The following is a 27964-nucleotide window of genomic DNA, read 5'->3' on the forward strand; positions in this document are numbered from 1 at the left end:
TGAAATAAAGTAGAGCCCTGTTGAAACTTTGTCTTAAAGGGGTAGTATGAGGGATAATGCCGAGTTGGATTGGTAATTGATGCACAATACACTTGGATTCAGGTTTTTATTTTATCATTCTTTTGTTTTAACTATAAATATTCACATTTGTTGTGTAACTAGATTTTGAACAAATATACAGTAAAAATCAGAATTATTAAACCCCCTTTGAATTTTAAATATTTCCCAAATGATGTTTAAGAGAGCAAGGAAATTTTCACAGTATCTGATAATATTTTTTTTTTCTGGAGAAAGTCTTATTTGTTTTATTTCGGCTAGAATAAAAGCAGCTTTTAATAAAAAAAATAAAAATAAAAAACATTAAAAGGTCAAAATTATTAGCCCCTTTAAGCTTTATATTTTTTCGATAGTCTACAGAACAAACCATCATTATTCAATATCTTACCTAATTACCCTAACCTGCCTAGTTAACCTAATTAGCCATGTTAAGCCTTTAAATGTCACTTTAAGCTGTTTAGAAGTGTCTTAATAATAAATAAGGGCTAATAATTCTGATTTGAACTGTAGCTACTTTTATAGTTTTACTTTAGAGAAACTTCTTAAGAAAAGTCCTTGTTTAAATATCTCAAAATTCATTTTGATAGTATTATTAATCTAAAGTCTGTGGATTTATTTAGGCAATGCAATGCAGTGATTATATAGTTAATGTATTTAGCAAAACAAATCTATAGCCTTAGATCGGAACTATTTTTTGTTGCTTAAGAAAATGTCAAGAAAACTGCACAAATAGTTTAAGTTACTATAGTTTCCTAGAAAATATTTCTTTCCATTTAAGATGTTAATTTAAAAGTACTTATACAGAAATTCAATACTTTCCCATTTAGCTGAGCTGAAACTAAATAAAAAAAGAGAACCAAACTAATAATAACACTAATAATAACAATTCCTTACATTTATGTAGCACTTTTCTGGACACTCAAATCGCTTTACACATTGGAAGAATCTTCTTATCCACCACCAGTGTGCAGCATCCACCTGAATGACGCTAAGGCAACTATATTGCGCTAGACTGCACACCACACCAGCTGATTGGTAGAGAGGAGACAGTGATGAAGCCCACTATGACATGGGGATGAATAGGAGGCCATGATGGGCATAGTGCACTGGGCAAATTTGGCCAGGATGCCAGGGTTAAACCCCTACTCTTTTTGAAGGACATCCTACGATTTGTAACAACCACAGTGAGTTGTAACAGCCTCTTAATGTTTGATATACATTGTATTATATACAAATGTCATGTCCCCTTTAAGCTGGCTTTTATGGTTGTTTTACCTGTTGCATGTGAGCGTACACGTGCGGGAGCTCTGTTCAGTTCTGGCGGGCTCTGAGGAGAAGTGTGTGATGGTTGCTCTACTGCTGTCACATTTTATTTTGCAATGAATATTTGAGTGTCTTTCTTTTCCTTTTGCCTACTCATTGTCGTTGACTGGCATGGATTTATTCGACAACACTTAGGAGAAATGCGTAAAGGCTAATAGGAAGAGCAAAATAGTTTGTCCCCTTTTTTCCATTCCTAAAAGTCTTTGTATAAAAGCTGAGACACCTCACACCCATCACAGAGTCAGGACCTGTTTAACGTTTCATCCGAAGGACGGCGCTCACTGAGCAGTATAGATTCCCTATCAATATACTGGGGCATTAGGACCCACGCAGACCGCGTATATATATGGTTCAGGATTGGTAGAGCTACGCATCGATGAATTTGCTCTTCAGTGTTTGAACTCTCAGTAATGATTAAATCACACTGAACTGAGCTGAACTGAACTGAACTAAACTGAACTTAAACACTAAAACCTGAACCACACTGTTCCAGTTACTATGACCATTTATGTGAAGCTGCTTTGACACAATCTACATTGTAAAAGCGCTATACAAATAAAGCTGAATTGAATTGAATTGAATATATATATATTATAGGGTTACCCTCTAGCCATGTGAATAAAGGCTTTTTAATTTTTTCACTTTACTCGAGTGCCTTGGACTGATTCTTGTTGCAGATTTGATGAATCCCTTACCCAAAGAGCACCGACCATACATTTGAACTTACCCCAGAGCGCTTTTTGTTTTGTTTTTTCTGAAAAAGAAAATTCTTATTTAAATTTCCTTAATTGTAAAACCATCATCAAAATATATAATATATATAACTGCTAAGGTCAATATTATTAGCAACTTTTTTGGGATTGGCTACAGAACAAACCATTGTTGTCCAATGCCTTGCCTAATTAATCTAACTTGCCTTGTTAAAGTCTTGCAAAATAACTAGCAGCATATTATATACTATCATTATAGTAAAAACGAAAAAAAAATTGTTATAAACAAATATATAAAAACTATTATGTTTAAAAATGTGTTGAAAGATATAATTCTCCTCAAAACATCACTTGGGAAATATCTGATAAGGAATTAATTTCTACACTTTATAAATCAGTTTCTACATTGCTACAGGAGGTTATAAACAAAACTTTTTTTCTTTCTTTTTTAAAGCACTGGTGATGTTTTGGTCTTGAAAACGAGAACAGCAGGAATAGTGCAATAGAGGATACAACTATTGCAACCTTGTCTTGCAAAATAGACTGATATTCTTTTTCCGTTATAAGGCCACACAGCCATCATCAGACTCCCTCGAGACAGCTAGCGATACTATTATAGACTCCACATTTTTTACAGCTGGCAACAGATGTTTGCCTTTCTATGTGTAGAAACTGCCCTGTAAAGCATTCGTCTGTCCATGTCTGAGAGCTTCAGTGTGTGTGTGTGTTTGACATGTTCTGTCATTATTTTCAATAGCATTGCCTTCGACAAGCTCAATCAAGCCTCTTTGAAACTTGCATTGGAAATTCACATATCAAAGTGCTAATTATCATCCACTTTTGTAGCCGCTAATTGGCCGTCAGCTCGATTTGAGACATCTGCGCATTCGTTGCATCAGCAATTATGATTTATTATAACTTCTTTTGTTATATGTGTATTTTTATACGCAGTAATTGGATGGATAGTATTATTTGTGTTTTGTGATATTACCCCAGTGGTGTAAAGTAGCAAATTACAAATACTCCAACTACTGTAATTGAGTAGTTTTTCTCAGAAATTGTAATTTGCTAAGTAGTTTTAAAAATGTGTACTTTTACTTTGAGTGCATTTTTAATATCTGTATTTTTACTCCATTACTTTCCTTCAAACTGCAGTCACTACTTCAATTTTTTCTTGTCTATGGGGACTGGCTGAGTAGTCGCACATAAAAGGTAAATCATTTCATAATGAACTACCTCAAAACATGGGCGCTTTATAATCGCAGCAAACTGTTTGGAAGCATTAAAAGAGTCCAAGAAGATATCCAAAATCTTTACCCCCCTTAGCTTTGCACTCTTTTTGCACGCATATGTGAAAGGACACAGGTTAATCTCCACTGCTGTATGGATATCTGTTATGTCAATGTACAAAATAAACCTGATTTAACATCCACAAACTGGTTTTGAAGCATCTTCTTTTATAAATGTTCTGACACGGCTGTGCTGATGAAGTAAAGCTGAAGTAAATCGCTGTAATTCATTACACACGTGCACTGTTTTAAAACATTTTAAACTTTTAAAATTTACTCTTGTTGATCATATTTGATGTTGATTGATGATCCTAGCAAACTGAACAGACCTTTCATTCCCGGTTGCTTGGCGCTCGTCCCCTCTTGTTGATATGATTATACACGTGACTACCGGGACATGTTAATACGCAGCTGTCAATCAATGCGGTGGGCGGGGTAACAGCACTTCTACGTCAGCATTTATAATCATAGTTTTACATTAATTCTGTATCTCTAGCAGGTCTTAGGGCAGGATAACAAATATAAATGCTTATGTTTAAAAATAACCCTACCAAAACATTTAGTATTTGGTGCTGTGATTTAAAAACCATTGCCAATACCACAATCAGAATATTCTTAAAAAGACTTTCTAGTAGTTTAAATATGAATACCTATTGGCTGTTTTCTTTTGAAGTGCCCATGATAACAATAAGGGCTACTGTTATCTGCCCTTTCACACATTCAGACTTTTTTTCCGGAAAGGGATTATGTGTGAATGGGCCCTTTTAGAAAATATTGGTTAATTTGTTCTGGTCATTTTCCGGAAAGAGAAGTTGTAACATTACCAGTAATTTCCCTAGATTCAGCTCTGTGTGAACACTGAAGGAAGATTGCTGTAAAGAGTGCCTTAACGTTTAAAACGCGCTGACATGGGACGTCAACAGCAGCCAATCAGACACTTAAAATTAACGCCTTTGAATCCTTCTCTAGAAACATTTAGCTGCTGCTTGTTAGTCAGGTAACGTTTCTATGATCCTTCTTAGTGCAAACTGTGATAAAAATAATCAATAAAATGCTTATGATAAATTGCTGTGAGTTTACCTGCACACTGCGTTCAGCTGCGTGTGGTGCGTGCATATGAAGGAGCGCCCTAATCAGTCAGGTTTAAGTAACCACTGCAGCACTCACTCAACTGGAGGGAATGGATGTGTGAATATTTTTTTTTCCGGAAAAATTCTAGAACGTTCTTGCCTGTGTGAACGGCACATATTTTAATTTACCGATAAAGTTCCTAGTGGTGGATGAGGAGTTTCACCCAAAAATGTGTAAAGCACTTAAAGTGTCTGGAAAAGTGCTATACAAATGTAAGGAATTATTATTATTCATTCATTCATTTTGTTGTTGACTTAGTCCCTTTATTAATCCGGGGTCGCCACAGCGGAATGAACCGTCAACTTATTTGCAAGTTTTTACGCAGCGGATGCCCTTCCATCCGCAACCCATCTCTGGGAAACATCCACACACACGTTCACACACACACACACACTCATACACTACGGACAATTGACCTGTACCGCATGTCTTTGGACTGTGGGGGAAACCGGAGCACGCGGACAAAATCCACGCGAATGCAGGGAGAACATGCAAAATCCACACAGAAACGCCAACTGAGCCGAGGCTCGAACCAGCGACCCAGCGACCTTCTTGCTGTGAGGCGACAGCACTACCTACTGCGCCACTGCCTCGCCTATTATTATTATGACTATTATTATTAGTATTAATTATTAGGTTGAGGACATTTCACAGCCTACAACTGACTAAAATCAAAAACAAAGTCAAAATCAAACAAAAGGCTTTTGATGAGATGTGTAAGAGACTAGTCTTATACACAGATGAGCAATGAACAATGTCTTTAGGTGCGATAACTAGTATTAGCAGAATAGTTGACTCTATTAAAAAAATTTGAAAATAATTCACATTGTGGTTCGAAACAATTTTTAAGAAGAATTATTCTACACTGCCATTTTATTATTTACAAACTTTAGAAGAAGGATATTTTGGTGAAACTACTTCAAAATATCTTTTTTTTTTCTACAAAGTATTAAAAATCTTGAAAAAATTATTTTAAAATGATCTTAAATAACTTCTTTAAGTTAAGGTAGCTGCCAACTAGTTTGTTTTAGTTAGTTTTCAACTAGATCGACAGGTTTGCAATTAATTTATATTTTTAAAATATTAAATATTACAAAATTGTAAAACTTTCATAATAGGCTATGAAAAACACAAGAATTACCAAAACAAGTAGCATACCTGGCTAATTATTTGTTTGTGTTCCAGATGGAAATATAATGGGTTGTCAACAGAGAAAGAGAGACCAACTCTGCAACCCATTTTCATGCATGTCGCTTGTTAAAAATCTTAAATTGTTTTCTTTCTCACCATCCATATCTAATTATGCGAGTATTTACACCTTTCTTGGGAGTAAATTCTCTGTTGGTGTTTAATCTCATACACTTTACATTTATGAAAATTGGGATATGGCTGCTGCTTTAAAGCAAGACAATAAGGTAATACAATTAAAATTTAGCTGAAATTAATTAGTTTTAACTATATTTAAAAAATAAATAAATATATTTCTCCAAAGATAATTTAGTATTTACTTTATTTTAAGGTGTCCTTGTTACACTTCTTCCATGTGCCATTTTAATAGTAATTACAGTAATTATGGGTTTTAATTATTACATGCAACTAAACCTAAACACAATTCATGTTCTAACCAGAATCATATAGTAAATACATGTAATTAATTTATATTACTCTATAATTAAAGGAGTATGTAACAATTCTTATGAAGTTCTCAGAATTTATCTTAAGAAATGTCTTAACCCTTTATCAGGGAAGGAATCATATACAGTAACTTCAATGGCTACAATATATTAAAAAATATCATAAGTTTTAAAATATTGTAATAACCCCCAGAAACTCTGCAGGGTTTTTTTTAATAAGTATTTCAATTAGTGCCAGATTAAGGGTTAACTAATTTTTGTAAAATGTTTGTGATTTTTTTTTTTTTTTTTTTTTTTTTTTTTTTTTTTTTAATGACCATCTCGTATCACCACAACAGGTATGCATTAATTCGATGCCGTTATCAGTTGTTCCCATACATATTGTATTCTTAAATATAGAGATGTTCTGATATCTTTTTTCCTTTCCTAATTCCTGGGCTCAGCGTATTGTATATACATCTAGGAAATATACAGTTGAAGTCATCATTATTTACTTCTGTCTACAATTATTTACAATTTATTACTTCTGTTTAATTTACCCCCCCCCCTCCCCCACCACACACTCCATTTCCGGGGTTCAAAATGTTTAATAAAGTGACAAAATTTACATCTTTTGAGGACTGACGGTGGCTGGTTGTCTAAAAGAATAACTTTGGTTGAATGCTTCGATTGAATGACCTTTCCAAAATTAGATTTTGTGATGGCTCATGCTCTAGCCTTAGCGAAACCTTTGTTTGGCAAGGTGCCAAGTCTTCAAATGCTTTATTTAGTTACTCCTGTAAACGTTGCTAATATTTGTCAAATCAACAGTTTTTGTGGCTGGTTGGCCAGTCTGAAATAGTGCACGTGCTGCTAGCACATTTTCATTTTCATTCTTTACTAGAAAGAAGAAATTACTTTAGGAAATTGCTGTTAGCAGCATTAATTCTGATTTTAAAAAATGGTATTGGATTGGTTTATGGTTTAAAATACTGCAGGGAAAATAAGTATTGAACACGTCACCACTTTTTTCAGAAAATGCTTTTTTTAAAGGTGTTTGATAAGTAACATCAATACTTGATAAGTAAACTAATGCTACTAATAATAGAATGCTACTATTAAATAATTTAATTAATTGGTAACACTTTACAATAAGGTTCATTAGTTAATGCATTTTATAACATGAACTAATCATGAACAACACTTGTACAGCATTTATTAATCATATTTGAACATTTACTAATGCATTATTAACATTCAAGTCCATGCTAGTTAACATTAGTTAATGCACCATGGGTTAACATGAACTAACAATAAACAACTGTATTTTCATTACCTAACGTTTATTAACATAAATAAATACTGTAGTAAATGCATTGTTCAATGTTTGTTCATGTTAGTAAATGCATTACTTAACATTAACTAATGAACCTTATTGTAAAGTGTGACCAATTAATTAATTTAAATTTAATGGGGCGACGCAGTGGCGCAGTAGGTATTGCTGTCGCCTCACAGCAAGAAGGTCACTGGTTCGAGCCTTTTCTGGGTCAGTTGGCGTTTCTGTGTGGAGTTTGCATGTTTTCCCTGCATTTGCGTGGGTTTCCTCTGGGTGCTCCGGATAAAAAATTCATTTTTTAAAGGTGCTGTTGACTTTTTCACCGGATGTTGATAGCAAACCAAATAAATCCATATATGCAAAGAAAACAAAACTAATTAGTTTACAAATGAAGTCATGTGTAATAATGAAATGACACAGGGAAAAAGTGTTGAACACATGAAGAAAGGGAGCTGTAAAAAGGCAGTGAAAGCCCAGACAGCAGCTGAAATCTCTCAGTAGTTCTTCAGCAAGCCTCTGCCCTTTGTCAGTGTAAATTTATATTCGCTGCTTCAGTCCGACATCTACATTTCCAGGATGATGAAGATGAAACCAGGTTGAACATTTCAGCAAGACAATAATCCAAAACACAGCCAATAAACCTCTTAAATGGTTTCAGAAAAGGAAAGTCAAGCTGTAGAGTGGCTCAGCTAATCACTTGACTTGAATCCAGTAGAAAATACAAATTAAAAATCAGATTTGATAGATGAGACCCACAGAACTACTCAGAACAACCCTACTTGTGTATCGGCATGTTTATATCCAAGTAATGTTTTGTTCATACATTATGTCCGTTTACTTTTGTCCCCAGGCTCTGAGCAAGGAATGTCTATGGAGGAGAAGCCTGACACTCCCATGTATGTGTACGAGTCGACAGTGCATTGTGCGAACATCCTCCTGTGTCTGAATGAGCAACGGCAGCAGGACGTCCTGTGTGACGTGACGGTGCTGGTGGAGGGCAGGGAGATCCGCGCGCACAGGGCAGTGCTGGCAGCCTGTAGCCAGTATTTCTCACTGCTGCTGCGGGGACCGACAGAACACGAGCCACTCATCAGCCTGCCAATGAAGGTGAGTGAAGGAATGGGACAAAAAACATGATCAACAGCCCGTCTGAATGACCCATGCTGAAAAACTCACACACATGCGTGACTGACCAGATTTCTGAAGATTGCTGCATAATATTGAAGTCAAAATTATTCGCCCTCCTGTGAATTTCTTTTTCAAATATTTCCCAAATGATGTTTAAGAGAGCAAGGATTTATTTACAGTATTTCCTACAATATTTTTTTATTCTAGAGAAAGATTTATTTGTTTAATTCTAGCTAGAATAAAAGCAGTTTTTAATTTTTAAACACAATTTTAGGGTCAATATTATTAGCCCCCTTAAGCAATATTTTTCTTTCCAATTGTCAACAGAACAAACCATCGTTATACAATATTTTGCCTAATTAAACAAATTAACCTAGTTAAGCCTTTTAATGTCACTTTAAGCTGAATACTAGTATCTTGCAAAATATCTAGTAAAATATTGATGTTACAAGGAATTTCTATTTAAAGGCACCTGTGATGAAAATCAACAGCTGTTTAGACAGAACTGTTTGTATGTATAGTGTGTCCACAATCATATTGGAGTAATAGAAACAAGTCTCTTTTTCTTGACATTAATATAAGATCCAAATAAAAGAGATTTTGAGGTTTTCGCCGCCTGCCGAATTGATTGATTGACAGGTGCCTTTTTTTTTAATAACATGTATACAGATGTCCACAGAACATTTTTTGCAAAGAAATTGGGATTAAAACATGTTACAACCCTCTGTGATCAGCTGCACCCTAATAATGAATTTTATAAATATTAAAACATTTTAGAACAGAGCATATTTGTAATAGAGTGAAATTGCTTTGTCATTTTCAACTGCTATAATCACCATGGCTGCATGGTGTCAGTAAACTCCAATTTGTGTGCGTGTTTGTGTCTGTACTGCAGTTGGCATTTGTGTGACTCATCATTTCAGAAAGGTTTGAATAGACTCCACCAAAAATACATCAAATAAAATTAATTTGTATATTTGACTATCACTGACTGTTTATCTGACTTAATGCATGAGAAGCAAACGCGCATGTCGGAGTGGTGGGCAGGGAGAAGCAGCTCATTTGCATTTAAAGCCACAGGCTACGGAAAAAGCTACATTGTGCTTAGACACCAAAACAGGCAGATTCTACATATATAATAATCTGCTGGGTATTTTGAGCTAAAACTTTAGACATATTCTGGAAACACCAAAAGCTTATCTTACATTCTGTAAAAGGGGTAAAATACGGCCGGCAGCTAGCTCTCTGCAACTCTCACATGGTCGCCCACTGAAGCTAAGCAGGGCTGCGCCTGGTCAGTACCTGGATGGGAGACCACATGGGAAAGCTAGGTTGCTGCCGGAAGTGGTGTTAGTGAGGCCAGCAGGGGGTGCCCAACCTGCGGTCTGTGTGGGTCCTAATGCCCCAGTATAGTGACGGGGACGCTATACTGCTCAGTGAGCGCCGTCTTTCGGATGAGACGTTAAACCGAGGTACCGACTCTCTGTGGTCGTTAAAAATCCCAGGATGTCCTTCGAAAAGAGTAGGGGTTTAACCCAGGCATCCTGGCCAAATCTGCCCACTGGCCTTTGTCCATCATGGCCTCCTAACCATCCCCATATTCAATTGGCTGCATCACTGTCTCCTCTCCACCAATCAGCTGGTGTGTAGTGTGCGGTCTGGCGCAAAAATGGCTGCCGTCGCGTCATCCAGGTGGATGCTGCACACTGGTGGTAGATGAGGAGATTCCCCCCACTGTGTAAAGCGCTTTGAGTGCCCAGAAAAGCGCTATATAAATGTAAGGAATTAATTAATAGGTACCCTTTAAAATAATTTTGAATAATAAGCAATGATGCTTAAAGTTCTATAAATTACATCTTAAAACAACTACTAGGGATAGTTTAACATTTAGATTTCAAAAATAAATCAATTTGAGTATTCCTGAACAATGCTTTTTTCATCATCCACCAGAATAGTTTTCTTGCATTATTAAAAATGCAGCATCAATACTTGATAAGTAAACTAATGCTACTAACAATAGAATGCTACTATTAAATAATTTAATTAATTAATTTAAATAAAATGGGATGGCGCAGTAGGTAGTGCTGTCGCCTCGCAGCAAGAAGGTCGCTGGTTTGAGGCTTGGTGGGGTCAGTTGGCAATTCTGTGTGGAGTTTGCATGTTCTCCCTGCGTTCGCATGAGTTTCCTCCATGTGCTCCGGTTTCCCCCACAGTCCAAAGACATGCGGTACAGGTGAATTGGGTAGGGTAAATTGTCCAGTGTATGAGTGTGAATGCGTGTGTGTGGATGTTTCCCAGAGATGGGTTGCAGCTGGAAGGGCATCAGCTGCGTAAAAACAAGCTGGATAAGTTGGCGGTTCATTCCGCTGTGGCGACCCCAGATTAATAGACCCCAGGGACTAAGCTGAAAAGAAAATGAATGAATGAATTTAAATTAAATAATTAAAATCAAGATATCAGAATAATTTCTGAAGACATTTAAGAGTGAAGCAAGAATGCTTATTTATTTATTTATTTTTTTATCCTTCACTAGAATAAATTACATCTTTAAAAATAAAATGAATAAACCATGTAAATTCTAGAATGCATAAACATTCTAAAGGGACAACACGGTCTCTCCTTGGTTAGAACTGTCGACTCACTGCAAGAAGGTTGCTGGTTTGAGCCTCGGCTGGGTCAGTTGGCATGTCTGTGTGGAGCTTGCATGTTCTCCCCGTGTTGGTGTGGGTTTCCTCTGGTTGCTTCGGTTACCCTAACAGTCCAAAGACATCTGCTATTGGTGAATTGATTAAACTAAATTAGCCATAGTGCATGAGTGTGTGCATATGAGAGTGTATGGCTGTTTCACAATACTACGTTGGAGCTGGAAGGGCATCCGCTGTCTATAACATATGCTGGATACGTTGGCATTCATTCCGCTGTGGCGACCCCTGATTAATAAAGGGACTAAGCTGAAGGAAAATGAATGAATGACTAGTCAGATCCAGAATATTTTTCCATTGGAATATTTTTCTTATAACATTAATAATAATACTATAATTCTACTCTGAAATAACTAATCAAAACGACTCTGCTAGACTAACTAGAATGAAGACTGGATTTTTAAAGATTCTTAAGACTGGAGCAATGATGCTTAATTTAGTTTTAAGATTCATAGGAATAAATGATATTTAATACATAAGTCTAAACAGTTTAAAATCTAGATGTCAAAAATATATAAATTCCAATTGTTTCAAAGTATTTTTTCTTTTAAGAATACAGTATCACAACAAAAGTGCTTCTTTGTTGTAGAAACACAGAGCAGTCCAGCAGCAGTGTGTCAGAGCAGAAAACATGTTCATCATCCATCCATAACTTTCTTTGAGTTCTTATAATTGCTCTCATGTTGTTGTGTTTGCCTCTCAGAAGTATGATTTATTCATGGCCGATCCTCTGTGTTGTAACACTCGAGGTGCTTTGCTCGATCTCAAACCTCAAACTTATATTGCAATATCCCAGATATGTCAGACGCCTATGCTTATATATTAATTATCATTCATCTTCAAAACACTTAATGTCAGATTGTATTCTGTAATGACCAGAAAATTGGTTTCATATCTCATTCCCTCTCCTCAGAGTCACGCTGATCTTATAGTGTCGAGTTTTTGCTTTCTGCTTTGTGTGTGTGTGTGTTGTACATGCGTCCCTGCCTGCTGCCCTCATTAGGATTGCTGGTTATAACATTAAAGGAGTCTCATATGGCGCTTGGCTTCCATAAAGACATGCTTCTGCAGGCGGCAGCTGCTGATGCCAGCTGAAAATAGATCCAGCGAATGCTCAGCATTTTCCCCCCTCTAGCTTTTCTATTTATTAGCAGCTCTGGGAGGACTGACGGAATGTCTGGGGGAGCTGTGTTTTCTATTTTAAAGATGATGTTCTTGATGTGGTTGCGCTGCCCCGAGTGTTCGTGGATACCTGCGAGAGAGAGACTGAGTGATTGAATGTGATGAGGAGGGCGCTTTATTTTTGTTCCTGACACTCTGCTTGTTTTATCAACCTGACGTAAGAGCTTGATGGCGGGCTCAAACCTTTAGCAGGTAGCATTTTTAAAAATGTGATTTGAGGATAAGCAGATTATTTTCAGTCATTTGGAGGTCTTAAAAAGGATTCTTGACTGCGCATTTCTGGGGGGGATTAAAGATGTCATGAGGTTTGTATTTGGGATTCCCTTGTAGCTTTGCTGCCATTCAGAATTTTTGGTTTCACTTCTTGAAAGATGTCACACTTTAGTTTACAGTTCACACTTAAATTAAGTTTCACCTTAAATCACTTAGTATTTTTTTTTATATTGGATTTACTGTAAGCAGGGCTGGACAAAAATACATTGAAATGTATTTTAAAATAAAATGGCAATTACATGAATTGTATCAAAATAAACTAAAAAAAAAAGCCAAATTAGACAACTGTATCAAAATAAAATACTAAATTTTTGCATTTTAAGAATACTACACTATACTTTTAAATGAGAGTATGAAATGTCTTCACAGGCCTGTTGGATCAATCCCTGCACCATTAAATTGACTTAAGTAGAAGAGATGTAAACGATGTTTAATCCGCTTGTTAAGTGGTGACGTATGTAATAGTGTTTCCGGGTCCAAGCCGCCACTCATGAGTTGAGATTACATTCATTTATGATCACTTTTTATTCCTATCACACATTAAAGTTAATTTTATATAAAATCATAGTGTACACAACAATCTCTGGGCTTGCTGCATAACAAATACCAAAATTTTACAATTTATTAAAAAAATGAATGACTTTCTGACCATTGGATATTAGGCATGGACATATATATATATTGCAATCGTGATTTTCGAAAGTATTAAATCTTTGTAAACATTTATTATTAAAATTTCATGAGTCTCCCCATTCAGTTGAATAGAGCGCTTTTTTTATTATTATTTTTTATTGAACAATAAATATACAATTTAAACATGACATCCAAAAAAATACAGAAGTAACTAATAACATAAATTAAAAAATAAATTACATAAATTAAACAAATAAAAAGAAAATTCAACATAGAGATCTTTACAATGATAATATTTTAACTAATCCAATTGACAGCAAGAATGCTAATCAATTAACTTCAGCTCCTTTGCAGTTGAATAGAGCGGTTGGACCCGGAAGCCGCTTCGAGTGACGTCACACTTAACAAGCGGATAGCACCAACTAGTCCTTACCACTTACCACCTATAGAGGGGAGTTGTGGCTTAATGGTTAGTGAATTTAGACTCGTAACCCAAACTCTTTTTCTCTTTGAGTTACAAATTACAATCCATGCATTATTTGTGCATTATATTCTCCTAGCATTCTTTCAGTTTACTCTCTTAAAAACACCAGTACACGATCTTTAGGTGTTTTATATTTCTTAAGCTCCTCTGCATTTCCACCTGCAGCACTGAGACTGATGATGTTCTGAAGCTCCTCTTCTTGTTCTTCAGGACTGATATTTTATTTCATCACATTTCTTAAGTAAAGATGTTAAATTGTACACTACACAGCCATTATATATTGCTGGTTTTAGCATTGCTCAGTATATTATTTTCAATGGTTGTTGACCTGCTCCTGAATATACCCTCACCAGTTACTTTCTTTTGTTCTGTTTTTGATCTCAAGCTTAGGCAAATCACTTAGAAAGCACCAATCAGAGGCCACATTTTTAAGATGTCATCATGTACCATAGACTTCTTGCATAGTATTTTGAAAATACTAAAAAACAAGACATTAAAGTCTTTTGATACAAAATATTAAGCCACTTTCATCAAACCTATCAAATACAAATTGCAAAATACTGTTTCGTATTTGAAATACATGTATCATAAATACTGCCCATCCCTGACTGTATTTAAAGTAAATGCACATAACTATATTATTGAAAATACACAGGAATTAATGTACATATAATATTTATATAAAAAGCAATATTTAATTTGTAGTTATTCATAATATTACAGTAGGTCTTGTCGAACATTACATATTTTTCTACACAAATGTTTTTATTGTAACTTTACAAAACATTTTTAAAGCGTCTTGGTGGTGCATTGGGTAGCACAGTCGCCTCACAGCAAGAAGGTCGTTGGTTCGAGCTTCAGTTGGGGCAATTGGCATTTTTGTGTGGAGTTTGCATGTTCTCTCCACGTTGGTTTCCTCCAGGTGCTACGGTTTTCCACACAGTCCAGAGGCATGCTGTAGAGGTAAATTAAATAAGCTAAATTGTCCGTAGTATATGAGTGTGTATGGATGTTTCCCAGTGATGGGTTGCAGCTGGAAGGGCATCTTCTGCATAAAACATATGCTAGATAAGTTGGCAGTTCATTCCGTTGTGGTGACCCCAGATTAATAAAGGGACTAAGCTGAAAATAAAATAAATGAATGAATGAATAAAATTACAGTAGGTCTTACTCAAACTTTACATATTTTTCTACACAATATTTTTTTATTGTAACTTTACAAAACATTTTTAAAGCGTCTTGGTGGTGCATTGGGTAGCACAGTCGCCTCACAGCAAGAAGGTCGTTGGTTCGAGCTTCAGTTGGGGCAATTGGCATTTTTGTGTGGAGTTTGCATGTTCTCTCCACGTTGGTTTCCTCCAGGTGCTACGGTTTTCCACACAGTCCAGAGGCATGCTGTAGAGGTAAATTAAATAAGCTAAATTGTCCGTAGTATATGAGTGTGTATGGATGTTTCCCAGTGATGGGTTGCAGCTGGAAGGGCATCTTCTGCATAAAACATATGCTAGATAAGTTGGCAGTTCATTCCGTTGTGGTGACCCCAGATTAATAAAGGGACTAAGCTGAAAATAAAATAAATGAATGAATGAATAAAATTACAGTAGGTCTTACTCAAACTTTACATATTTTTCTACACAATATTTTTTTTATTGTAACTTGACATGTTTTTTTTTTTTTTAAGGAGTTAGCGATTATAGTGACATATAGTGCAGAAGCGCTCTGGGCATCCAAAGTTTTTGTGGACCTTTCCTCCCTCTTTCTCCCACTTCACTTTGTTAACTTACTGTCCTGTCAAAAAAAGTCAAAATGCTACAAAATAACTTTTGAATAAGCAAAGTTTTGATTTTTTGTGATAAACATTTAACTGGGGTGAAATAACTTGTCATATTTAAAGAAATGGGGTGGGGTTGGGGTAATGTAGTAATGGTTGTACATACGAGACCCACTTTATATCGTATGTCAATGAGGCAGTGAAGATCACTGGTTTTAAAGAAAATAGACCTTAAACACGCTGATTTTATAATGGCATACAGTTCGACATAAAATTTTGAACCCAGGTTACTGACAAATTAAAAGTCCTTCCTTATCAATCTGCAGATACCCTATTAAATACATTTAACTAGCCTTAGTCATCATGTAAAAATATTAAAAATGCTGAGTATTTAAATGCAAACCTTAAATTATGTATTTTTCATGTTGTGTATTATAAATGAACTTGTTGCATTTAAAATCATTTCAGTTTTTGTGTTATGCTTTAATGCATTTAAATAAGGATTTAAGCCATTTTAGCAGCATTTATCTGTTTGAGTTGATCCTTGAAAATTCCATGGTTCCTAAATTATTTTGTGGTTGAAATGTTAAAGAAAAAATAAGATTTATCAAAAGAAAGAACAGAGAATCTGCTAATAAACAAAGAAGAAGAAAAGTGTTTTATTCTTGCTTCATGTCTCTTATCAGTGTCATAGAAAGGCTTGATGATTGCTAATCATCTGTCTGTGCATATTTATTATTTACTGTAAAATTACTTAAGGGAAAACAAATTTAAAATGCTGAAAGGAAATCTGAAGTAACAATGGTGGTCTATGATGAAACAAAGTAGTCCATTAAATTGCCCACTTGTTTTGTTTTGTTTCTCTAGATCACAGAGAAAGGCTTTGCCCCTCTGCTGCAGTTTGCATACACCGCCAAGCTGCTCCTCAACCGGGATAACATCCAAGATGTCATGCGCTGTGCTGAATTTCTGGGAATGCACAACCTAGAAGACTCCTGCTTCCGCTTCCTAGAGGCCCAGATGAAGAGTGAGCTAGAGGGCACCAGTCCCCCATCAAATCAAACCCTGCTCCAGAACCACCATAATAACAAAACAGAGGATGCAAAAGTGCAGCTGAGGGACTCCAAACCACCACTGTTCGGATCAAGGTTGCATTCTGAAACGGAGCAAATGAAAATGCATCAATCCGACCAACCTCAGCCCTTTGACCTCCCTCGCTATCCCAAATATAGGAAGTACCATCAGGTTCACGCCAAGCACAACACAAGCACCTCTTCGCACAGCAGTACCTCAAGCTTACAAGGCTCCCTGCAGGACACCGTCACCAGCAGCAATGCCCGAGGCCTGGATCTCTCCAAGGTAAAAGCAGAACCAGTCAATGGGGAAGTCTCTGTGCCGTTAGACTTGTCTGAGTTGGAACAGAATGGTCCGGTCAGGGGTAAAGTAATTGAGATGGACATAGAAATGGAGTTTGATGGAAGGCAACTTAGTTCAACACCCAATGAATTCCCAGCAAGCAAACGATCACCGGTGTGCCTGCGCTCCCTTGTTAAAAAGGAAGTCTCATCTTCAGATCATTGTCTTTCCACTGACCTGCAGCTTTCCAGCAGAACTTCTCCACTTCGGGAACAACAGGTTGTCACAGTTCAGGAACAACAGGTTGACTTCCAAAAGGACTATCAGGCTTTTATTGGAGGACTCTCGTCAAAGAAATTACCCGATGGAGTGTCTCTCAAATCGCTTTCTCTTGAGAGGATTTGTTCACAAGATCCCGAACAAGAGAACGACAGAAAAAGTGTCATCTTTTCCTCTCGAGGCCCCTACCATTTGGCGCCCACACATTCATATCCTGATGAGAGTTGTTTGGGGCAGGAGACTCCAGAAGACCTGTGGGCAGGATCCAGCCAGTCGTTTCCCTGCACCCAAACTCTGTCCCCAACTTCGTCCTCTCAAGATCCCTCTTTGCCCTATCGCCGGCACCCTAAGAGCAGTTGTCCGGTGCCCATTAAAATGTGTTCCCGCTCGACTCGTGCCGATAGCCATGTCAGAACCTCCAGCTCATGCTCTTCCTACTCGTATGCAGAGGACGGCAGTGGAGGCTCTCCTTCCAGCCTGCCCCAGTTCGAGCTCTCTACCTCTCCTTGTTCCACCATGGCGCGTTGTCTGGCCCTCGAACACCGGGAGCATAGCACGTCGGGGCCACCAAAAATCAAGTGCGAGAAGTCATACGACACTAATTCCAGTGACGAATCTGGATCTTTTTCTGATGGCGATAGCGAGTCGTTTGCCACCAAAGAGCGCACACAAGAGGTTAGTGTACACTGCTAAAACAGAAATGTGTAAAATTTACAGTAAAAAACTGACTGCCGTGGTTTCCAAAATGTTACCTTTAATAATTCTGGGAACCACATATACCAGTTTTTTGTTTGTTTGTTTTTTTAACTGTTAATATTTAAGTATGAGAATCAAAATGTACACAATTTACACAATTGGTTTTATTTCAAAGATTCACAGTAAACTACCATACTTTATTAGTTAATTTGATTGTTATACACTAGTCTTTTCAAGTATTAATATAGACACATACACATAACTTTGTTACAAAGACAAAAACACAACCACAAGCATTGAGAGAAAAAAAAGTCATATGATGCTCATCACAAACAACTTTTCCCACAAGCAGAGAAACATACTAATATATACACTCGCTGGCCACTTTTTTAGGTACACCAACTGCTTGTTAATGCAACTTTCTAATCAGCTAATCACATGGCAGCGACAGAATGCATTTAATCATGTAGACATGGTAAAGACAGTCTGCTGCAATTCAAACCAAGCATCAGAATGGGGAAGAAAGGTGATTTAAGTGACTTTCAGTTGGGCTGATTTGAGTATTGCAGAAACTGCTGATCTACTGGGATTTTCACGCACAACCATCTCTAGGGTTTACAGAGAATGTTCCAAAAAAAGAAAATATCCAGTGAGTGGCAGTTTTGTGGGCGCCAATGCCTTGTTGATGAATTGATTAAATCCACGCAAACTCCACACAAAAACATAAACTGACCCAGCCAAGGCTTAAACCAGTGACCTTCCTGCTGTGAGAAGATTGTGCTATCCACTACACTGAAAGAATATATTAGTATTTTAATATTTTGTTTATTATTTTAACTTTAAAGTCTCGTGAAGTGCTTTGAAATGTGCATTTTAATTCAATGTTTGATGTAATCTCAACCGAAACAATAAGTGGGACATAGTGTGGCTCCTCCCCCTTAAAAAACAGCTAATAGCGTTTTGCTTTATCAACGCTCTGCCAGTTAGAGTGCTTGAGCTTAAGTGCACCTACTGAGAAGCGTCTTAAAGGGGGCGGGGCATGTTAGATAGAGAGGATTTGATTAGTCACAATTTGTTGAGAAACTGAAGTATGAGGTGACGTAAATAAATTTAGGCGGAAGTGACAAACTTCAAGCTTTACATGCTTATATCAGTTTTATATCTCTTTAACACCAATTTTGTCACTGTTTTGGTGCACACTAAATTATAGATATGCTAAAAACAAAAAATACTAACATCTAAACACCATCAATTTTATTGGACCTTTAACAATAAAATATGTATTATTCAATCATTGATTTGATATATTTATAGTTCTAAATAACTAAAACATTGGAAAAAAAATCACTGAGCCAATTTTGTTTAATGATTTATTGTTGGTATTTATATATATATATATATATATATATATATATGTAGCGGCTACGTGAAGTAACAGCTGAGAGGCTAAACCAGAGACATGTTTTGTGACGCAAACATCAAATGTACACAAGGCAAGAAGTCGTTCAAATGTCATCACTCGTTTATTTTCCAATATAAAACATACCTTGATCTTTTGACAGTGTAGACTTTGATTTGGGCTTAAGCTTGATTTCGTTTGAGCCTGTTTGTGTTTGTTTGGTCAACAAAGAATACCGCGTCCCCGTTCACCCCCTCTCTCTCTCCTTCCTAAGTTGTGAATGAACAGGTGCCACCTATAAGCGCACTACGTAACCCGGTGACCCTCCACCACAATCACGTGACACGTTAACCATTTCATGTCTACTACAATCCAGCCCCTAATTATTACATAATAATTACATTAATATAAATAGAGACATGAAAACATTCAAAAGGGAAAATTCTTGATCCTTCTTGCTTCAAGGGAAAACAAAAAGTAAAGTGTTCATGTTATATCGTCTTCCGTTTCTTGTAGAAGACAGAGTTTTGTTATTGGTCTGTCGAGACAGCTGTATTTGGTCTTCACTTGTACATGACGGACAAATCCTCTTTTGTCAGGAAAGGTTTGAATTATACGTCCTAGCGGCCATGAGTTCCGAGGTGCTGTGTTGTCAACTAGAAGCACTATGTCTCCTACTTTCAAGTTGCGCTTGACTTTTAACCATTTTTGACGCTCTTGAAGCTGTCTTAGGTACTCCAGTACCCACCTTTTCCAGAACAAATCTGACATGTACTGTACCTGTCTCCATCGTTTACGAGCATATACTTCGTCCTTCTTAAATTGTCCTGGTGGTAAGGATGGAGAAGTCCTCAGAAGTAGCAGATGATTCGGTGTTAACGCTTCTAAATCCGTTTGGTCAGTGGATGCTTTGGTTATTGGACGACTATTAATAATAGCCTCCACTTCACACAATAGCGTTTGAAGTCCTTCTTCATCCAGATTCTGCGACTTCAAGGTAGAATTTAGGATTTTTCTCACAGATCTAATTAATCTCTCCCAAACTCCACCATAATGTGATCCAGTAGGGGGATTAAATGTCCACTTGATACCTTTCTGCAGAAGAACATTGTTGATCTTACACTGATTCCATTCCTTTATGGCAACTCGTAGTTCTTGTTCGGCTCCAACAAAGTTCCTTCCATTATCTGATCGAATTTCCTGCACTTGACCACGTCGTGCAATGAAACGGCGAAGTGCATTTATAAAGGAATCAGTATCCAAGGAAGGTGCTACTTCGATATGTACTGCTCGAATGGCCAAACAAGTGAAAATAACTCCATATCTTTTCACTACACTTCTTCTGCTTTTTACATTAAAGGGTCCAAAGTAATCTACCCCTACACGTGTAAATGGTGGTTCATTGGGAGTGACTCTCTCCGATGGTAAATCTCCCATCTGTTGACATCCTGGAAGTGCATTCAATCTTCTACAAGTAACACACTTTGACAATACTCTTCTTATTGCTGTACTCACACCAGTAATCCAATATTTCTGCCGCAATTTCGACAGCATATAATTGCGGCCACCATGACCTACTTCTTTGTGGATATGTTGCAACAGAATTTCTGCAATGTGAGAATTTTTTGGCAGGATGATTGGATGTTTAGAATCTTCAGGCATTGATGCCCTACTTAAGCGTCCTCCAACCCGCAGAACATTGTCAAAAATGGGACAAAGTCGATAAAGATAGCTACTCTTCTTTATACTTTCACCGACTTTCAGACTAGCAATTTCATCAGAAAACGCCTTCTCTTGAGAATGTCTGATAATCTCCACTTCAGCCATCTCAAGCTCTTCTAGAGACAGGTAAGGTTGTACAAGTTGGCTTTTGAAGTTCTCCATTTCTTTTTCCAAAGAGGTACTATGTTGTTCATTCAAATTCGAATCATCAAAAGCAGTTCTCAATTGTTTCCTCTTACGACTAAGGGACAAAAGTAGATTCTTAAATCTCAAAATCCAAGCTACTGCTTTCTTCAAGCGGAACCAAGAAGAAAAGTGATTGATTAATTGTGTGACAGCATCATCCTCTCCTCTGAGCTGTATAGAATTAATCTCAACGCCTTTTTTGATTTCAGAATCGTCGTCTTTGAGCCTTTCAAGTTCATTGAGGTTAACAGGCCACTCACTTTCAGGATGAAGAAGAAAGTCAGGACCTGCTGTCCATGTTTTGTTCTTAAGGAACACATCAACAGCTGATCCTCTGGAAGCAACATCTGCCGGATTTCTTGCTGAATCTATGTACCTCCACTGTGAAGCATGTGAAACCTTAAGAATCTCAGTCACCCGGTTGGCTACAAATACTCTGAATCGAGTATTCTCATTCTTAATATACTTAAGAACAGAAGCACTGTCTGTCCAAAAGACAGAATCTTGGAGCTGCAAATGCAGTTCTTTCTTCCATAACACATCCATTCGGCTAGCCATGGTAGCAGCAATGAGCTCCATGCGAGGAATTGTAACACACTTCATTGGGGCTACTCTAGATTTCCCCATTATAAAAGTGCAATGAGATTGAGAATGTTCATTATGCAGCAACAAGTATGATACAGTTCCATATCCTTCTTCACTCGCATCTGAAAAATGATGCAACTGTGCCTTAACAATATCTCCAAAATCTGGAGGTTTCAAACATCTAGCAACTTCAAAGCACTCCAAATAATGAAGCTCTTGAAGCCAGCTGGTCCACCTTTGAGCAAATACATCAGGCAAAGCATCGTCCCATCCCAGATTTTTTCTACAGAGTTCCTGTAATATTTTCTTAGCTGACAATACCACTGGGCTAACAATTCCCAAAGGATCGTAGATGGAACTAATTGTAGATAATACACCTCTTCTGGTTAAAGGACTTTCTTTCAATGCTACCTTGAACTTGAATACATCTGACTGGATGCACCACTGCACTCCCAACACTTTCTCTACTGAAGGAGAATCCCAATCCATTCTCAAGTCTTTCATTGACTTTGATCTCTCAGCTTCTGGAATAGCATCTAACACTTGAAGACTGTTGCTTATCCATTTTGTTAGCTTAAATCCACCCTTAGCACATATGGATACAAGCTCCTGGTACAAGGTTTTTGCTTGTTCAACTGAAGCGACTGAAACAAGACAGTCGTCAACATAAAAGGAATGTAGAACAGCTTCTACTGTTTCCTTGCTGAATTGTTCCTTATGATCTTCTGCACATTTTCTAAGCGCAAAGTTTGCGCAACTAGGAGATGATGTAGCTCCAAAGAGGTGTACCAGCATCCTAAAGTCAACTGGATCTCGTCCCAAATCCCCATCTGGCCACCAAAGAAACCTTAATAAATCAACATCATCAGCAGGCACTTTTACTTGATGAAACATTGATTCAACATCTGCTGTAATTACTATTGGCTCCTTTCGAAATCTTGTTACTACTCCAACAAGCGAACTAGTGAGGTCTGGTCCTTGCAAAAGCTGAGCATTAAGTGATGCTTGTTGAAACCCTGCTCCACAATCGAACACCACACGGATTTTATTCTTGGTGGGGTGGTAAACACCATGATGTGGAAGATACCAAATTTTACCATCTCCACGAGTCATCTCCTCTACAGGCACTTTTTCTGCATAGCCTTTGAAGACCATATCACTCATGACAGCCTTATAGTCAGCAAAAAATGTAGAACACTTTTGAAATCTCTTCTTTAGATGTGAGGCACGTTGCTCTACAACTTTCCGATTGTTTGGCATATTGATATTTTCTCTCAAAGGCAAGCCAATTTCATAATGCCCATCAACAAGCTTGGCCAAATTTGATACCATATCCATAAATTTTTGATCCTCCTTTGAATAGCCAATTTGCTCCTCATTTTTGCATTCTGGAAAGTCCATTTTAAACTGCTGCTGCCACATATCTTCCAACTTCACCACTGAAATTCGGTTGACCGTGACATTTGGCTGTGCATCAACTGACATATGCTCACCATTTCCACCGAGCGGTCCATTCACTGTCCAGCCCAACATTGTCCTGATAGCATACGGCCCATTATCTACACTGCGGATTACATCCAGTGGTTCCAATGCTTTAGGAACATTTGTACCAATCAACAGCTCAATTCCTGCATCAATCTCAGGTAAATTGACATTCTTCAAATAAGGCCACCTTTGAATATCTCTTTGTCTGGGAATATTTCCTTTGTGAACAGGCATACTTTCCTGTGTGTAAACCTGATGCAAGTCACAGAATTCATCTCCATTCAAGCCAGCTACCTCCATTCCTGACAGAACATGAGTAGATACCACCTTTTCTTGCCCCATAGTTCTTAAAAGTATCCGAACTTTAGTTCCTGTGAGGTTGAGCTTCCTCATTAAACTCTCTGTGCAAAACACAGCTGTACTCCCTTGATCCAAAAAAGCATAAGCAGTAACAACTTTGCTTCCTTTTTTAGACTTTATCTGTACAGGAACTATTGGGAGTTTACAGTCCTGATCGCCAGCCCCAGTAAGACCACTAGATACTAATACACCATCTACTGCTGTTTTTGACTTCTTGTCTGTTATATCCTGTGTGTCTTTTTCTTTAGAAAAGATGTGCAGTACAGTAGGATGTCGAAGACCACAAACATTACAATGAAGACGTTTCCTACATGTCTTACTAATGTGCCCAATGCCCAAACAGCCAAAACAAACCTCACTTTCTTTTAAGAAGCCAATCTTCTCTTTGTGAGATTGTTTACCAAATTGAGGACACACTTCCAATGTGTGTGCACCATTACAGCAGAGACATCTTTTCTTATCCAACGTCACATCTTTTTTCTCTATACAACAGGAATCACTTTCTTTCTTTACAGCATCTACAGTGGTAGCAAAGCTGGTTCCTCTTATACCAGGACGAGAAAACAATTTAGATCTTTTCACATTTTTTCTCATTTCATTTGAGGGTACATCCTGTATATTTCCAAACACTGGGTCAGTTATAATTTTGACTTGATGTTCCAGAAATTTCACAACATCAGTGAATGAAGCTCTGCAATTACGTCTTTCTTGCAGTTCACAAACAACAGTTCTCCATTTGTCTCTGAGTCTGTATGGCAATTTTTTGATAATTATCATCATGTTAGAAGGCATGTCCAGATCACACATGTATTGCACCTCATTCATAACATTACTACAACCTCTAAGAAATAGAGTGTATTCTTGCAGTGCATCAACATCCTCAGTTTTAATTTGAGGCCATGATAGAGCTTTATTCATATAAGCAGATGCCACCTTCTGCTCATTGCCAAAATGCTCCTGTAACAAGACTTTAGCTCTAACATATCCCCTGTTCGGATCAATATATTGACAACTCTGTACCAACTCTCTTGGAAGACCCATAGTATATTGTTCAAGAAAATACAAGCGATCACTGTTGTTATCAGTCTTGCTTTCAACACTGTTTTCAAAGGCTCTTATGAATGCATGATACTGTAGAGGATCGCCATCAAACACTTCCAGATCTCTTTTGGGTAAGGATGATAAACATTGTTGTTTCAACAGTAATGATGTTATTTCATTTTGCTTTCTCATGATGCCCATTATGTTACCTTGTTCGTCAGAGTTTTGAACATGTGAATTCATAACATTTCTTTGCCCTCTATGCTCTTCAGTTTGGTGTCTAGATGATTGATGTTCCACTTGATAAGACTGCAAAGTTTGATGTTGTACAGTTTTCTTTTTAGGCTTTGCTCCAGTGTTCTCTCGATCTTGAAATAATTCACTTACACACCTTTGGGGTACAAATGCTTTAGCACTGGCATTAAGACCTAGCGTTTTCCTTTGTTTTTGCTCCAAACTGGAATGTTTCCCTCTTGAACGATCAGACTTTGAACTTGACACACTTTGAGATTTCAAGACATTTAATTTAGCCATTTGCACTTCAATTTCTTCTTGCAATATTAATTGTTCCTTCTTTTTTCGTAGTTGCTCCTGTTGATCCTCCAGCTCATGTTTATCTTTTAACATTTTTTGACGTGCCTTTAATGCAGCCAACTCAGACTCTGCTTTGAGACGAACTGAAGAAGTAGATGATACCAAAGAACCATTATCAGCAATTGAATTTTGATTTCTGGAAGTTTTACTGTCAATATTAGACACGCTGTCAGTGGGTTTTACATCATCTTGTATTTCATCTGATGTGGTAATAGATGTAACATAGACTGGGACCTGTGAATTAGAGCAATCTTCTTGCATTACTCCAGCATCAACTTCATCTGAGTTGTCTTCAATCTCCTCTGATCCACTTAACCAGCATTGAACAGCATCCTTAAATGTTTCACAATATTTCATGATACTCAAAAACCATTCATTTTGTTTTTCCTGTTCATCTTCTGGAAGTAGCGAAAGTACAGCATTATGATGTTCACTGGCATTTTCACAAAGTTGAAGAAGATTTTTAAACATGTGTTGCACTTTGGAGGCATTTTCCCTTTTGTGCATCAAAGATTTAATCTCTGGTATGAGCCCTTTAATGTGATTCACTTTCTTCTTCCTTTCTTTTTGAAGACCCTCAATTTTATTTGACAAAGCCTTTGCAGTTAATTTAGTGTGCCTTTTACTGCCATCCACTTCCAAACCAGTGACGTCATCAACACCCGCTTCATTCATGTTTTTTCCAGCAAGCCAACGATACTTCATTCAATAAAATCCTCCAATAACATCACAACGACGCACGAACTTCACAAACATCGCGGCATTACACCAACGAACAAACAGCCAACAACAAACTGCCAACACCAGAGCTCTGGACAAAACAACCGGAAACAAACAACAAACACCGCGAATATCCCCGATGGATAAACAAACGTAAACAACTGCGTCCAACCAAACTGCACAGCTGTGCGAGCGAAAGCCAAACAGGCTTACCTTCTTAGCGATGTTTGTGCCACAGAATAGGTTTCAGTTTGCGTTGCAATTCCTTCAGCTGTAGGATTCTCTCTCCAATCGTGCAGAATCTTACACTCTTTAGCGCGAAGTTCAATCATGCGTCAGATGATGCGTCGCCAGCAAACGTTCTTTGTTGACATAATGTAGCGGCTACGTGAAGTAACAGCTGAGAGGCTAAACCAGAGACATGTTTTGTGACGCAAACATCAAATGTACACAAGGCAAGAAGTCGTTCAAATGTCATCACTCGTTTATTTTCCAATATAAAACATACCTTGATCTTTTGACAGTGTAGACTTTGATTTGGGCTTAAGCTTGATTTCGTTTGAGCCTGTTTGTGTTTGTTTGGTCAACAAAGAATACCGCGTCCCCGTTCACCCCCTCTCTCTCTCCTTCCTAAGTTGTGAATGAACAGGTGCCACCTATAAGCGCACTACGTAACCCGGTGACCCTCCACCACAATCACGTGACACGTTAACCATTTCATGTCTACTACAATATATATATATATATATATATATATATATATATATATATATATATATATATATATATATATATATATATAAAAGAAAAAATCTGTTAGATTTGTTATTCTTCAAATCACACAGCCCACAAGGGTGGTATTGTCGGCATCTGAGCTTTTTATGGGAACAAGTTCAAATCTGTTTCTTGATCCCATTAAAAAGACAAAATCCCTATAAATAAAAATGAAGCCATAATCATTGCAAAACATTCCCACATTTGATTCCCCAGCTACTCAGATCGAGAATTGAGCTGTAGGAACTTGGCAAACACTGAAGGGTTGCCATGGCAATAAGCTCAGAGCCTCAGGTCCCAATGACATAATTGTCCCTCCTCCTGACAAGCGCTGACACACTGCCAGATCAACAATCTGGCTATCATCTTTTGCTGTCTCATTTAGTTGTTTGATTTTTTTTCTTTTTTTTTTAAAGACCCAATTTGAGGAGTTGTCAGTTTCCAAGTGACTGCGTTTTTATCTAAATCTCAGTACGTGTTTTTGAAGGCAGCCGCACAAAGAAGCAGACATTTTTGCAGCATCAATATTAAACTGATGGCTTCATCTTCTTTAATCTGACAGCTTTCTGAGCTGCTGTAAAATAGCAAATTTAATGCGCACCAGTGACTAAAAACCAGTTTGCCAGTAATGTGGCAGGTTTCTGCAATGTCTGGCAACCATAAACTCAACACTTTGGTTGATGAAGTGCTAAAAACACATAATTAGTCTCTTTATATTTGTCTTTTTAAAATCTGTAAAACAAAAAAAAATTCCTTGAAGCAATTCTGAATAGGATATTAAAGGTGCTCTTTGTAAGTTTTTGACTCTTCTAAAGCTTAAAAATATCATAATATGTCTGCAAATATTTAAGAAACATGCTAAGTAAACATTCTTGTTTATCTAAAAAACAATGCTGACGTTAGATATTCTGCTTTGAAAATGTGAGGTACGTGCGTGAAATGCCGTCTTTGTTTTGGTCATTTTAATCAATGGAGCCTTGGTTTAAAACAGTATTTAATTCATTCAGAAAGGCTCTCAAAGCACCTTAACCCTAAAGAACCATTAAAACCATTACTGGTGCTACATAGCACTAATAATTGTTTCCCATATATTATTATGAGCTAAAGATCTACTTAGTGATGCTAAGTAGTACCA

At 37.3% G+C, this 27964-nt stretch overlaps 2 protein-coding genes across 18 annotated transcripts in view; one reads left to right on the plus strand and one right to left on the minus strand.

Moving 5' to 3' along the window:
* The window catches only part of bach2a (BACH transcriptional regulator 2a), a 65823-nt gene that overhangs the window by 30767 nt on the left and 7092 nt on the right, over positions 1-27964 (plus strand). For all 15 annotated transcript variants that reach the window (XR_015513190.1, XR_015513191.1, XR_015513192.1 and 12 more), the window contains 2 exons: positions 8310-8566; positions 16500-17942. Coding sequence is in view for 2 of the 15 variants with exons in the window: in XM_087290232.1 (XP_087146358.1) it covers positions 8310-8566; positions 16500-17942 (1700 nt within the window). In the remaining 13 variants the exon portion in view is untranslated. The remainder of the gene's footprint in view (positions 1-8309; positions 8567-16499; positions 17943-27964) is intronic.
* LOC147833041 (uncharacterized) lies at positions 19376-26698 on the minus strand. Of its 3 annotated transcripts, XR_015513178.1 has the most exons (3): positions 26564-26698; positions 19510-26463; positions 19377-19409 (listed from the first exon to the last, which is right to left on the minus strand). XR_015513178.1 is itself a non-coding variant. In XM_087290207.1 (2 exons), exon 2 carries the CDS (start codon positions 26038-26040, stop codon positions 19849-19851), a length of 6192 nt encoding a protein of 2063 aa, XP_087146333.1. In that variant the 5' UTR covers positions 26041-26463; positions 26564-26698; the 3' UTR covers positions 19376-19848. The 3 variants fall into 3 exon arrangements, 2 of the variants coding, with proteins under 2 accessions (XP_087146333.1, XP_087146334.1); XM_087290207.1 differs by having other exon boundaries at positions 19376-26463; XM_087290208.1 differs by having other exon boundaries at positions 19376-25911; positions 26036-26698.

The sequence above is a fragment of the Danio rerio genome, chromosome 17 (genome assembly GCF_052040795.2).
Source record: "Danio rerio strain M-AB ecotype USA chromosome 17, GRCz13ab, whole genome shotgun sequence".
Taxonomy (NCBI): Eukaryota; Metazoa; Chordata; class Actinopteri; order Cypriniformes; family Danionidae; genus Danio; species Danio rerio.